This window comes from Asparagus officinalis, chromosome 1 (genome assembly GCF_001876935.1).
Source record: "Asparagus officinalis chromosome 1, Aspof.V1, whole genome shotgun sequence".
Taxonomy (NCBI): Eukaryota; Viridiplantae; Streptophyta; class Magnoliopsida; order Asparagales; family Asparagaceae; genus Asparagus; species Asparagus officinalis.
Window position 1 is genome coordinate 20,947,501 of NC_033794.1, and position 14,808 is coordinate 20,962,308.

At 35.9% G+C, this 14,808-nt stretch overlaps 2 protein-coding genes across 2 annotated transcripts in view; one reads left to right on the plus strand and one right to left on the minus strand.

Moving 5' to 3' along the window:
• LOC109820969 lies at positions 8–11,630 on the plus strand. Its single transcript, XM_020387167.1, has 11 exons — positions 8–305; positions 383–469; positions 3,146–3,331; positions 4,097–4,182; positions 8,011–8,099; positions 8,204–8,307; positions 8,397–8,505; positions 8,596–8,671; positions 8,772–8,886; positions 10,360–10,891; positions 11,124–11,630. The coding sequence occupies exons 1-11, from the start codon at positions 59–61 to the stop codon at positions 11,227–11,229; spliced, it is 1,737 nt and encodes a 578-aa protein (XP_020242756.1). The 5' UTR covers positions 8–58; the 3' UTR covers positions 11,230–11,630.
• The window catches only part of LOC109820975 (cyclin-B1-2-like), a 7,901-nt gene continuing 5,718 nt past the window's right edge, over positions 12,626–14,808 (minus strand). The window contains exons 3-4 of the mRNA XM_020387174.1: positions 13,849–13,946; positions 12,626–13,009 (exon numbers count right to left, since the gene is read on the minus strand). Of these exons, the coding sequence (XP_020242763.1) occupies positions 12,909–13,009; positions 13,849–13,946 (199 nt within the window). The 3' untranslated portion in view covers positions 12,626–12,908. The remainder of the gene's footprint in view (positions 13,010–13,848; positions 13,947–14,808) is intronic.

Genomic DNA, 14,808 nt, shown 5'->3' on the forward strand with positions numbered 1-14,808 from the left:
TTTCATCAAAACCCTAAGCCACGAACGAAACCCTAATTCCCAAATCTCAACATCAGCGATGGTCTTAACTCTGCCCTTTCACCAGCCATCTCTTCTCCCGAACGAACTCCGACGCTATCCCCTCCTAACTAACCCTCGACATCCGCCCAGTTCCTCTCGGATCACAAAGCATCGACAGTTTTGCCCATTGATTTCGTCTCAAAGATCGAATCTTGAAGTGTCCTGGATCCAAACGGAAGGGAGCTCCAGTGACGAGTTTGGCGGTTGGTTCGTTCGCAGGAAACCAGAGATCGAGGCTCGCAGCGGTAAATTTTGACAAAATTTTCGGTTTTATTCCTGTTTTCTGTGGAGCTAATTAATTTTTTATCATTATATTTTGTAGGTGGTCAAAAGTTTGTATTTGTTGGTATTGGGGCTTCAATGGCAGTCGTGATAGCGGCATTTGCCTGTTTCTCTTTTTCGAAGAAAGGTTTGAATCTACTTTTCTTTAAATTTTTTTTACAGGGGAACAAAGCCGAATTGGATGGTTAATTTTAATTTTTTAACAATTCTGTTACTCTTTAAATATGCCATGTAGCATTCATACCGAATTTTAGGAAGGTTGCATGTACCTTTAAGAATCTTAAATAACTTTGCTGTTCTGCCGGTGAAATCAGTTGCATAAGTGTAAGCTATAAGCTAGCATTGGCGGAACTCTGAATTTTAAACTTCTGACTAGGTCGGGAGACATTACTTGGCTTGTTTAGCAAATCACTTTTGTTGTACATCTACAAATTTTCGTAATCACAGATGGGTTAATACAACATCAATGAGCTAGATACTGTTGCAAGGGCATACCATTTTATTTATTTATTCGAGGGAGAAGTGGAATATAACTATCCAGTATAATGAAATATTACAGAAATTTCCCATACAAAAACCTCTAAGCATAGCTTAATAAGAATGTATATGCCATATGGTCATGCTAAATTGATACTACCTTTATGATGAGAAGAAGATAAAGGTACAAGGACCTAAATGCAAACTACAATTGATAGATTCTTGAAGAGGCAACAGCAATGTGCACTTGCCCCTGAAAAATGCACAACATCATTCCTCAATAACTGGCTATCATTCATCATTGTGGATAATCAAAAATTAATTTTGCTACTTTAAGAGTGGGGTTCTTAACACTTGTGAACCGTTCGTTTATAAGAATGGATTCTTCAGCTTTGGCTTAATTAGGACTCATGATCCATATAGCTCCTTTGTCTTGCTTTCACATTTGAAGAACTAGAATGCACATGCTCAGTTGTATTTGTCAATTTCATGAGTATATCCAACTTTCTGACATTAGACTAATCATATTTCTATACCCATTTTTTTCACACATCCCATCTCTTTCACCAAACATTGCGACAACAAGTAGCAACACATAGATATGATATGGCACCCATGATGATATGACATATTTTCAGAAAGCTGGATACATGGACAATGCAACATGTCGTCGGGTGCATGCTTTTATGTTTCTATTTGATACACAATTACACATCAATAGATAAAAATGTAATAAACTCTTAATCATTAAAACATGTAACTTGTTATTAGCTAATTGATAACCAAAAAAAAGGGAAGAAGAAGAATTGGAATTTAATCCGACACTGTATCTATCACAAGCTTATCATGCCCTTCACATGTTTATTAGTTGATTAGGATTTATTAAAATATTATTCAATCAATGTTTAAGAGTATCGTTCTTGTACTTATTGGAATATACAAAGCTCCAACTCCAAGGGGATAGGCATAAAATGTCCTTTTTTATTTTTTTGAGCTGATACAAGTGGGGCATGAAATTGTTGGATCTGTAAGTTAGACGTGGTCCCATTGTGTGTCTGATACATGTTCGGCAAGTATCATTCCCATATTGTTGATTCGTGACTGATGTGTCGGATGCAAGTGATGTACTTTGAAATGTGCATGCTTCTTTTGCAGGCATTGATCTTCTTTGAAAAGCCATATAGATACGTGCATATAACATTATCTCCATTTCCAGTTATCCACAGAGAATACTTATCAGTTGTTCTTAAGATTGTGCATATGCATAGTGGGTTCATATTGTATCTAATTCTTGTACTTGTAACTGCACAATCAGGTGAAAGCTTCATCAAGTTTTCTAATTTCTAAGTTTCAGTGAGTTTGCAGTATTAAGTATTTCTAAAAGAGAGAACGTGGCATCTCTCTTTCACAACATTAACTTAGTCTTTGCAGTTTGACCCAAATTCTCTTTTGTTTGTAGTCTTTCAGGCTATGTGGCTTAGACCATACAATAACAAGCTCTGGGATGAAAAAAGGGGCTAAATTACCAGATTGGTATTCTACCTTGGCTTTTTTTTCCAACATGGTATTTATTTTTGCTCCGGCATTGATATGGTATTTTAACTTGTGCCCTGATGGCAATAAGGCCCTTCTCCGGTAAATTGTATTTTTTTTTTTGGAAAATCTCTTCCATCCCCTGCCCCACCCCTTTCCGACCTATCAAAATTATTAAATCTACACTCCTTCGACCTCCCCCAATTTTTATCTCTTTCACCCTTCTACCCAATACAATTCTCCTTCATTTTTTCTTTTCCTCTCATCAACGGAGCCCCTGCTTTCTCCTTCAGACTCCTACTAGTCAAATCTAAACCCTAATCCAAATTATTATCGACTTGGCTGAAGGTTGTTGAGGTTGGATAAGAGTTAGGTATAAATTGGGGGAGGTTGAAGGAGAAAGAGGGGGCTCAAAGGAGGATCTTATTAGATAAAGGGGTGGAAGAAATTTGAATTGGGAGAGGTTGAAGGAGGAGGGTATAGATTTGATAATTTTGATAGGCCAGCGGGATAGAAGAAATTTTTAAAAAAAATATAGTTTGCTGGAATTCTCGCCACCGGCGAGAAAAAATGGCCTTATTGTCATTGAGGCACAAGTTAAAATACCATATTGATGCGGAGCAGAAATAAATATCGTATTGGAAAACATGGTCAAATTAGACTACCAATCTGGTAATTTAGCCAAAAAATGTATGATTAGCAAATTGCTTGGCATTTCGAAGCATATGCAGTTTCTGTACTATATTATTTATGCTGTTGCAATATCCTCAGAAAGTTCTGGGCTATTTTGTAGGTTTCAAATTTAGATTTGATGCTCCACTTCGAAGATTCCATCAGCTGCTGACACCATCAGAGTCTAGGAGAACTCCAATTGAATTCAAGGAATCCACTGCGCTAGAAGTTGATCACGCTTCAGAGACAGAGTTCAATGATACGTCTGCCATAGGATCTGATGTATTAAAATCTGAAATGGAATCAGGTATTCAACTAATTTAGAAAACTTCAGGTTTTTCTGGAAGAAAAATATGTGGATGAACAGTTTAGCATATTGTTTATATCTCCATTATCTGCTTTGCTAGCAATCTATGCTTGTGGACCATGTAAAGAACCAGTTTGCATGATGTGTCAGGATTGATATTTGGTGTACCTACGAATGTCCTTCTCCCCTTCTCCTTAATGTCCATGTAGGAAGTGCCTGTTTCCCTCATTTTAGAATTTATACAAAAAGTTGTTAGTTATGAGCATATATGACATAATTTATCTTTGTTCTTTTGTAAATCAAGCCAATTTTATATCCTTGTGGTTTGTTGTTCCTGGTGCAAGCTGCTTCTGACATTTCATTTGACTTGCTTATGTCAATTAGAGTTGGCTGAATACTAGTTTGACTGAATTGAATTAATGCAGTAGGGCTGTTTCTTGTTGTTAGGGTGGCTTCTAGTCTATCTCTGGAGCTTCAACTAGAAGTCATTCTACATGTCTACTACATATTAGAGCTCTTCTATTTTAAATTTTATACTGCACGTACCTTTTACCCCCTTAATATTGCTCCATGCTATCTTTACTACCTTATGATTTATCCATGATCTCTGTGGAACCTCTCATTTCAACAGTCAGGAATGCAGGAAATAACAGAGCTGTAGGAGTGTGTATATATATTTTAACTGGATATCAAGTCCTCATCGATTTTTTGACTTTTTCCTACTATAATAGATTGCCAAGTGTTCTGACAACTCTTTTCTTTCAGATTTGGGCGGAATCAAGCGCATAATTGTTCCTTTAGCCGCTGATCCACTCCAGCAAGAGGCACTGGATGTTTTGAAGAAGCTGAAGGTTATAAGAACATTCTCTGAACTTGTTCTCCGTGCATTTTTATTTTGCCAGCCGCTCTTAGTTCATGAGCAGCATCAAGTATCAGTATCATAAACCACCTGAAATAGCTCCAGTCAATTGACACACAGATAGGAAAAAAAACTAAACAACATACAACTTAATATATGTTTGAATGTGTGAATATTGTTAAAATTTCTTTTAGGTATTATTGTTGGTCTCCCGCAGATGGCCCACAGTATAGAAAATTTGAAGGAGGCAAAGATGCAGTTAGCGAGGCTAACACTATGAGTTACAATTTATGTAAGAGGCTGGAGCGCTTTTTTTTTTTGGGGGGGGGGGGTGGGGATATAAGCTTGCAGAGATGAGAGAAAGAAAGATGGAAACATAATTAATGCTAGATGTATGAAGAGTCAAAGACCAAAGAGTCTTAGCAAGTGATGATGAAATTAAAGCGAGGTGGAGGTATTTTCATAAATCGTTTATTGATAACCACCAGACTAAAGAACATAGTCAAATTATTAGGATCTATGTTACCTGGATACTTCTAATCTTCAAATTATTAGGATCTATGTTACCTAGATACTTCTAATCTGAAGCCATATTCGTACCTGACATGTATCCATACCTATACCCAAACTTCTTGGACACTCCTTGCATATATGCATACATTTATTCGCGCATGTACTCAACTATACAATACATTGTTTTAACTTAAAACACCTGTCATACATTTTTGGACATATATCGTAGACTTCACATCCACTTCTTGAAACTCATTGGACATAAGTCATATTCCGAATTATATAATTTTGAAGGATCGTTTAGATATCTAGTTCAAAAAACTAGTGATTTTCCAAAAGATAATCCGCATAATAAAAGAAACATAAAAATGTTATAGGAATCTTAATTCCCATTCTTGTTCTTATATAAATTATTAATTCTTAATTCTTGTTCTCATATAAATTATTAATTCTAATATATAATATATGTGTATATATTATATAAATATTTATATGGCCATGTTCCCGTACCCTACCTTTTACAAATTTGCTGTGTCCCATACTCATACTCATACCCATGGCCATGCCCATGCAACATAGATTAAGATTAATGAAGTTAATGTTCTATAAAGAAAAATTGGAAGAGTTGTAGGACCTGATAATATTTGTACCGAAGTTTAGATTTTAGAATGTCTTGGATAGGATGGTTGACCAAGATATTCAACAATATTATTGATACCAAGAAAATGTTCAATTATCGCCGATTAGGTACCGGTATACAAGGATAAAGGACAAATTAAAATTTTCGGCAGAGGCCACACCATGCCTGATAATAATAAAACGTGAGAATTAATTGAGATGGTTTGGTCATAAGATTGAAATTAATAAGGTAAAGAGGATTAGAGGTGGGCATAAAATAACTTGGTTGGAAACAATTCAAAAGAATGTGATAGTGATTAATAATGAAGGAGATAATGCTTAACAAAATCGGATAGAGAATAAGATTAGCTGGCCTAAAAATTTAGGATGAAGCCTTTGATGTTGTTTTACCCTCCGATTTTTCATATTTTAAAATTGTTGTCCGCATTTTCATAATTATCAACTTATCCTCCAATTTGTAGGAGGATCACAAATAGAATCAAGGTAGAGTTACTACTCACCTCTTCTTCTTCCTCCATACTTTTTCTTATTAAAAAATCTCACGGAACATTTCTACCTTTTTTCCTCCTTGAGAGGGGGAGGGGGGTTGGTGTGGAGCACACAATGGTGAAAAAAGAATACTCTACGTGCTCATTGAACTTTAAGCCTTCAGTCAAGTAATGATTTTAATAGATCCGTACACTGGATTGACCACCTCAAATTCTATGTAACAACATATAATTAGTCTTTAAATCTTGTAAGAAGAAGTTACAAATTAGATTCACACTGAGAAATATAACCAATCTTGACATTTCTTACTTCTTTGATGACCGCAATGGTTTTTAGTGTGGTAAGCCATCCACCATGCTCTGAAAAATGACTACATTTGTTTGCTTTGTCGCATTCACAAAACTCTCATGATCATATATATAAGCATTGTTATCGAGGCGCGCGCCTCGGGCGCGAGGCACTGCGGGCTGGGGCAATTGCGCCCCGCACCAGACGCGTGCGCCTCGCACGCACTTGACACCTGCGTCATGTAATAGACTCTTTCTTCTGTTTTTTTTAAATAATTTACATATTACATATTTACATCATGTAATACTCTTTATTGCTAGTTGCTAATCCATTCTCCATCTTTTCATGTTTAACCTATAAAAAGGAAACAATAATTAGTAATTTAGTATACTTGTTTGCTAATTGTAACTTCTTTCTCTAATTAGCATGCTAACTAAAAAATTATGAACATGTAATATGTAATTGTTACCTCCATTCTCTATCTTTTCATGCTAACTAGCAAATAGCAATTAAGAATGCTAACTTTTCATGCTAACTAGCAAATAGCAATTAAGAATGCTAACTAGAAAATTATGAACAATCATGTTTTTTTAATCACTTAATTGTTACTTAAAAATATTTAAGAATGCTAACTAGAAAATTATGAACAATCATGTTTTTTTAATCACTTAATTGTTACTTAAAAATATATATATCATATTTTAAATGAAAATACATATTTCTTATTTGTTACTTGCTTGTTTTGTTTCATAGATTTTTGCATATGTTAGAGATTATCTTGCATTGTGATTTGCGGAAACTTATGAACTTTTATATGTTATGCATGCTAATTAAGACTCTTTCGTGATTTAGTCGGTGAAATTATATTTCTTGGTTTTTTATGTGACAATTTATAAACATGTTGCTATATGCTTCTTTGTTTTATGTTGGAAAATATTAGTTTGAGTTGTGCGCCTCAATTCAGTGAGGTGCGCGCATCGTTGTGCGCCTTGCATGGTGCGCGTAAGGGGCCTTTGCGCCCCGTCTTGCGCCTTGCATGGTGCGCGTAAGGGGCCTTTGCGCCCCGTCTTGCGCCTTGCGCCTCGATAACAATGCATATAAGTCCCCCGGCAATCAAAAAATTACAAATGACTCCACTAGAAGTTACCAAGAATTAGTTTCAAAACTACAGTGAGTCACCTGACAAGTGTAACCCTGAGGCCCTTAAATCCTGAAGGGTCTTCTGTTTTTCTATGGATCCAAGATATGGGCCAGGATCTATTCCAGGGAATGGCGGAAGGTAATTGGAAGGTGAATTGGGAATTGTGAAGATTTAGAGGGTAGATCTAAAAATACCAATGATTTGGGGAGTATACAAGTGAAAACTCCACAACAAAACTATGTTGTCTTATACTTGTACTATTGATAGAAGGATGAGCAACAGTACTTGTAAACAACTAAACATTACTGGGAAATACATGGTGATGTAAATAGTATAATTTAGATATTTCATCTCAAGATTCTCAACTTCTTCCCTTTGGTGCAAGGATTATTGTACTGATTGCAATCACATTTTTTGTTATTTATATCTGTAACTTCCATCTCCTTTGTTCTACTCTCACAGTTTCATACATTTCAATATTAAAATCTGTCTGTTACTGGAAAACAATGACTGCTATATTTGTGAAAAGTTATCTGTAGTTTCATGTTCTCACAATCTACAATAGTGGTTGTTAAAGAAAATATAATATCTTCGATGCATTCAATATTATCAAAAGCCTACTTAAAACGTAATAAATAAATTTTGGAATGTTTAGTCAATACATGTGCCTAAGTTTTCATATGTCAGAACACATGAAGTCTTTATTCCAATCTGAGCATGAGATTTGGATTGATTTTTCATGGCACTCAGATCATTGAAAATGATGCCAGTGCTGATGAACTGTGTACAAGAAGGGAATACGCACGATGGTTTGTTAAGGCAAACTATATGTTGGAAAGGTAAATAAACCAACAAACTCCCAGTCAACTTAGATATCTAAAACTAAATTCCATTCATTTTTCCATTATCACAAAGTTCATAATTTTTAGTGCCTTGCTTGTAGAAATTCGAAGTACAAGATAGTGCCCATAATGTTGGTTACAGGTTCAACCGCTACAGCATTTGATGATGTGAGTTCTAATGACCCAGACTTTTGGTGTATTCAAGGTGAGTTGTATGGCAAATCACATGACAATTGATTTAAAGCTTACAAAAATGTGTTCTTGGACCCTTGTCTGATGAGTTTGTTATTAAAGCTCTTGGTGAAGCTGGCGTTGTTCTGAGCAAGCTGTCTGCTGTGGACTCCAGTCTATCAAATGTAGGTTCTTCAGGTGGACGAGAAGTATTTAATTTTTATCCTGAAAGGTGCTGCTTTAACTTAATGTTTTCGTCTTGTTTCTTATTTTCAATTGAATGTGTTAGATCGTCATATGATTTTTATGTTTTTCTGATCAGTTTTATATCTCGGTTTGATCTAATAAACTGGAAAGTGATGGTGGAGTATCCATTTACTTCTGAAGTGAAAGAAGAAGTAAGATTATCTGAGAAACTTTTTTTTATGTTAGATTATGCCAGCTGTCTGTTTCTAATAATCTGCTAGCTTCTTAAAGTCTGACTTATTTACAGTCCAGATGTTAAGGATGAAAGTGGGTTTATTGGACTTGAGTGCAAGCGGTCTAGATGGATCACCACAGTTATTGATGGACCTGATGGCTGGTGACAAGAGCACACTTAGAAGAGTTTTTGCGTAATACCTTCACACTCTTTCAACTGGTCTCTCTCTTTGATACTATATGACTCATCTACATTGGGGAGATGGTCTAGTTTTTTTGCTCTTAGATCACGTTTAAGTTCTAGATTAATAATAGTTTGAACTTTATTTGCTTACACATAAATTCAAATTATGAAACATGTCTGCCATGTAGAAGAGATGTCGTCAGCCCTTGACAAAATGCACTGTAAACTTTCTACTCCCCCCCCCCCAAAAAAAAAAAAAAAATAGATTCAAGTTGTGGGGGAGTTTCTTGTACTACCTTGTTTTGATGTCAGTCTCCATCAATTTCTAATATTTATACAAATCTCATGCAAAACAGAGCTAAGTTATTATATGCCCGTTAAATGGCTAGGTAACATTCTGCTAAACAATAATTTCCATCTGGTTTTTGACAATTTTACCCTTTTCAAATGTCTGCCTCCAACAGCAATAACTTTTCTCGTTTTAAAAACTGAACACGGCTGTTGTGTCATAGTTAAGTAGACTATAAAAGGATTTGATGCCATTAGTAGAATTTGTGGCCATTTGGAAGTCGAAACAAAGCTAAAAGGAGAAGAAAACGAGTCGGGCATGCTTAGACATGGGCAATGGATTCCTGAGGAATTGAGCAACTTCATGGTCTTTATATTTCACTTCAATGCTTTCAGTATGGAACTAGTAACTGGAGTGCCAAACTGGTAAATAGAAATCTTAACACAAAAGCAAAGTTTGCATCATGTATGAATTACCGAAGAGAAATTGCAAATCAGTAAGAACACAGGAGCAACTCATTGAAGGAAAATGCAAATAATTAATGCAAAAGTCATGCGACCATAAGCATCCATATTCAGACTCAAGACAGCCTATATGGCCAAAAACATAGATGCACAAAATCTAAGCCAAAGGAAGAGAGACTTGACATGCCCATCAGAAAACGTGTGCTTCAAAGGGGAATAAGGATGGGGTTTCTCTCAGGACCACTCTTTCTTCTTTTTTCTTTGAAGAGACAATGCATGGAGTCAAAAAGAAAGCAACAGGATAAGCTAAAAATTATAAGGGTTTTAAAAACAAAACTTTAAAATGTCATGAATGCTGGGTTTCTCCCTTCTGTTATATTTTAAAGATAAATCTCAGCAGCGTAACTATCTATTCATTTATTACTTTAGTTTTATGATATTTGCCCAGAACCTTGCCACATTGGCTAGGTTCTAGGAACACTAGTCAACAAGTAATGTACCTTTTGTCATTTATTTAAATATTAGTTAAATCCCACATTATGCCGGCTGTGTGAAGTCTAAATAAATATAAAGTACCGGCATATACGTTTTTCTCTTTCGCAAAAGCTTCTGGTGGTATTTGTTTGTAAAAATTAACGCTTTAGTGTCTGGCAGTGTTATTGTTCTTACTGCTATTAAAACTGTGCCACTTGTATTTACGGATATCTTCTGTTCTTTACATATTAATAGGAAATATTAGGCGGCTTCAACCACATAAACCTGTCACTAAAGCACAGGCAGCAGTTGCACTGACCAGCGGTCGAATGACGGAAATTATTCAGTCAGAAATATCGAGGCGCGAAGCGGAAAATCAAGCAAAATTAGCTGAGATGGAAGAAATCAGGTCTGACTTAATACGGAGAGGAGAAATACAGGGTACATGGGAAGAAAAGCTCAATAAGGAGAAGGAACGAGAGATAGAGGTTCAGAGAGATTTCCAAACCGCATTGGTTGAACTTGAGAAGGAGAAAACGGCTCGAGATGAGGGTCTTGCTGAATATATGAAGGAGAAAGCGGCTCTGGATTATCAACAGCAACTGTTACTTAGTCTCAGGAAAGAAGTCGATGACATGAATGATAGACTTTCAACTGAAAAGATTAATCTCTCTGCGGAGCAACAAAGTTTAGAGAAACTGTTCGCTGATTTGCATGACCAGCAAGATGCAGCGATTGAAGCCAAATCAATATTGGAAGCCGAGAAAGAAGCTCTCCGGATTCTCAGGTTTTTGGCTACTTCTTTCTTGTATAGATCTGTTTATTATAAGGCAAATCTTAGCATTTAATTCAATCTTTAGTTATTAAAGGGAGAAGTCTAAAGTTTCTTTTATTATCATCAATCAATAAGTTTACAGCAAAAATCAAATGCATTGTCTTTCCTTTACTTTTTTTAAAAGAATATTGAGTGAAAGTAATCCTGATGATGTATTCCATCCATGAAATGCAATAATCTGCAGGTACTGGGTGGAGGAAGAGGCATTGAAAATTCGAGACCGGAGTAAAATCCTGGAGCAGGCTGCTCAGAGGTGGAAATGGCCCTCGAGCTCGGGCAAACTTGCGTGATATTCCCTTTTTGGGCAAAAAATCAATCTAAATTTTGCAGTAGATGGATCTTTTTGGTTCGTCTAGTGTTTGCAATTCATTTTTTGCAGCATATGTAAATTTTTCCTTGTTTGTCAGTGACCTTTTTTTTTTTGTTCTCGATAAAGTGAACAAATATGTAACAGAGTTTGTACGAACCACCATGCTCATTTTGACTCTAAATGACTGGATCTGCTGAAATATCTGCAGACCAGTACAGCATGAGCACTTACATTCAATTCCAAGCAATCCCCAGGGGGAGATCAAAATTCCGTATCTGTAATATCCCATGATTTGTGAAGGGAATGAACTGCCCGACAGTGATCAAGTGATTGATCCCTGCGCCAGTTAAAATTCGCTGAAGAGTATTGCTTTGGTATTCAGTGAATATTTTTCGTACAATGTAATTGAGTTCTTATGTTTAAAATTTGTTCCTTCTTAATGAAGGCCTGAAAGGCTGAAACCATAGATAACAGTTCTTACGTAGGTAGTAAGTAAACGCTAGTTGTTAAAACTTGGGGGACTTGGAGCTCAACCTTAGTGATGAAGCAGTCACAATTAGCGTTATCCAAATATATGTCGCAGCAGCGTTTCACTGCTCTCTTGACCTGGATCCCCCGATTGCTTTACTCTTGCTCTGTGTACACAGCGTTATGCTTCCCATATGTGCATCATGCAAATGAAATTTAATATGAACGAACGAAGCATTATCCTTTCATGCTCAAGGGTTGAGTTGAAATGATGGAAAAGGATAAAATAATTCTAACTAGACTATTCATATTACAAGAGATAAGTATGGCTTTAGAGCAAATTGCAGATAATCCTTCAACCCATGATGCCTCACGGTAGCATTGATTACGTTTCAGACCGTTTATTAACACTTGTGAACCCTCAATTTGTAGAGAAGTAAAAGCAAGGAGAAATGGTAAGGATCATCTGTAATTCAGTTACAGCCTTACTAACCAAGTGAAAGTTCCTTGGTTTCCTTTATTTGTAAGGACAGCATTTTGCCATTAACCTCATTTTCATCAACTCGTCCATGTTTAAAATATGTAACGTAAAAACCAACCCTGAAAGGAAAACTAATCTTATTCAAAACCCGCGATAAATCAAGCCTCTTACCTCAGGATCAGCCCTTCCAAAATGTTCGCACCATTTAGATGGTACTATGTAAACATGTACTTTACCAGCAACTACAAAAACTAGGTCATGCCAAATCAGACAAAATTAACGGCCTTTACATCTAATAACGCGATTAGCACATGCAGCTGTGAATAAAACTGACACCCCTATTTATCCTCAACTTCTCAAACATGTACTCATCCTTTCTATCCAATCAATGGATGGTCATTCCATTTTCATCCCTGTTTCTTCCAGCTGGCAAACAAACTTATCAAGAATAAAATATAGTTTAAGTAACATTTGTGTCGAAAAGAAAAGACTGTCAAGCACACATTATGTAGCAAGTCTTTTAGCAAGAGAACAGAAATATCCATGAATAACTACTCCAATTCAGGCAACAAGATTTTCACGGTCCATCACAGACTAATATATGCCTTGCAATGCATGTTCAAAGCCTTTACAGTTATCAAATGTCTTAAGCATAGAAACCTTGTCAGTCTTTGACCAGAAACACGATTTTAGTTTCCCACATGTGTAATTCAAATAAGGCTTGGGAAAGCTGGTCCTTTGGAAAGGCCAAGTCGAACTTCCATTCCGTGATGCATGTCAGCAGGCCTGAAAGTTTCGGAGTCTTGTGGTACTGCAAGCAAGTAATAAAACAATTACATCAACTTATACAAACAAGTGCATCAACTTGGGTAAAATACAGCTTCACTGTCAGTCAGTAATGTTAGATGGCTGTTGTGACCAGTTAAGCCAGACTCGATCAGTGCTTTTATGCCTCAACATTTATTACAATTGGACTAAAAGCCAAGACCTACAAGTGTATTACTTGTATTACTACGACATTCAGCTGCACGTTCACTCACCTGATATGACCACTAAAGACCTTTGAGCTATGCTAATCTACCTCATGGAAAGATGCACTCTCAGTTTCTTGCAGATGTGTCTCCACTTGGATCTGCAACAAATACTGAATTCCAACGTCCTGAAGATATTTCCTAAAGATTTTCAAATTAGTCCCATCATATGGGAAAACATTGGCTGAACGTCCAACCGGCTCTCTATCTCTCTTAAGCAAGAAAATATTTATGATCAATGTGGTGAACCAAGGAAAATATGAAATTCTGGATAGAGCAACAGCTCAACATCAATTTCAAATGGCATCATCACGTTCATTTAGATGTCCAAAGGATCCAGCCATGTGTGAAACACAGGAGACTCGAATGAAAAGGAAGAACCTCAAATACTACCTTTACAAACATTTTGAGAAAAGGTCTGAAGAAAACATCAACTTCAAAGGAATTTACTTCTCTTGGTTTTATATTAAAAAAGTTCAGTTTCAAGTAGATGGGATCATAAATGCACTTTCTTCAGGATTGAATTCAGCTAAAATTTGGACACCAGTCAGTATTTCATGCTAATTTCATTAAAAATGGTTCAAATAAAGAAAAAGGAAAATAAAGTCACGTTCATTACGATTGAGATAATCTTCAACTCCAAAATCATCTAAATCACCAGTTAGGGCCTCTAATCCCAACATGGATGATGGCAATGCTCCTGGAGGCCTCTGAAATCTGCAAAACCAAATTTCCATGTATCCAATCAAATTAAACTATGCTAAACTGTAAAATTGAAGACAAGTATGCTACTTTAATACATTAGAACTAGATACAGCATAGCACTCAATAAATGAAATACTTTATCATAGAAAGAACAGAACATTTCTAGTCTGAAACTTTGTAAGTGGTTCCCTACATATGAAAAATACCATGAGTGAAGATTGGACAAAACCGACATAAGCAAATTGTCAACACTCAACACTTTACTTACATCAAGATAGATTGCTACTGAAATATACAAACATGAGAGTTCATAACTTGATACCACCAAAATCTAGCAATTTCAACATTTTCCACTAACGGACAAATGGAAACATACAACATTGCAAACTTTTCTAAGAAGATGATAACTGTTTTCCTTTTTTGAAGTCTAAGGTAATAGAAAACTAGGTGTTAAAAACTCATGGGATCTCAATGCTAAGTAACCACCATGCTGCCTGCTGCAAACAAAGCTGGGATTCAGGTAACTTCTGCTCTGTCTTTGCTCCTTTTTTCCCTTTTTTTTAAAACCTTTTGCCCTGTCTTTGCTCTGGTTTTGTTGATAGGTAGGTATTTTTTTCCTGCTATGTTATATATCTAGCTAATATTTAGTTATTTTGTAGTTTCCTTCCTCCAAATTTCCCTTGATTTAATTTATCACCATTTGTTCTGTTAGTATTGAGTCTCAAGCTTCTATGGTGTTTATTAACAGATTTATGGTGGCTTTGGTAAATTTTTTCTAAATTATTTTGAAGATGTTAATAAAGCATTTAAATGGTTTTCTCTAAAGTTTCGTTCATTTTAGTTCTTCAAGTTGATAAACCAACGAGATTACCCA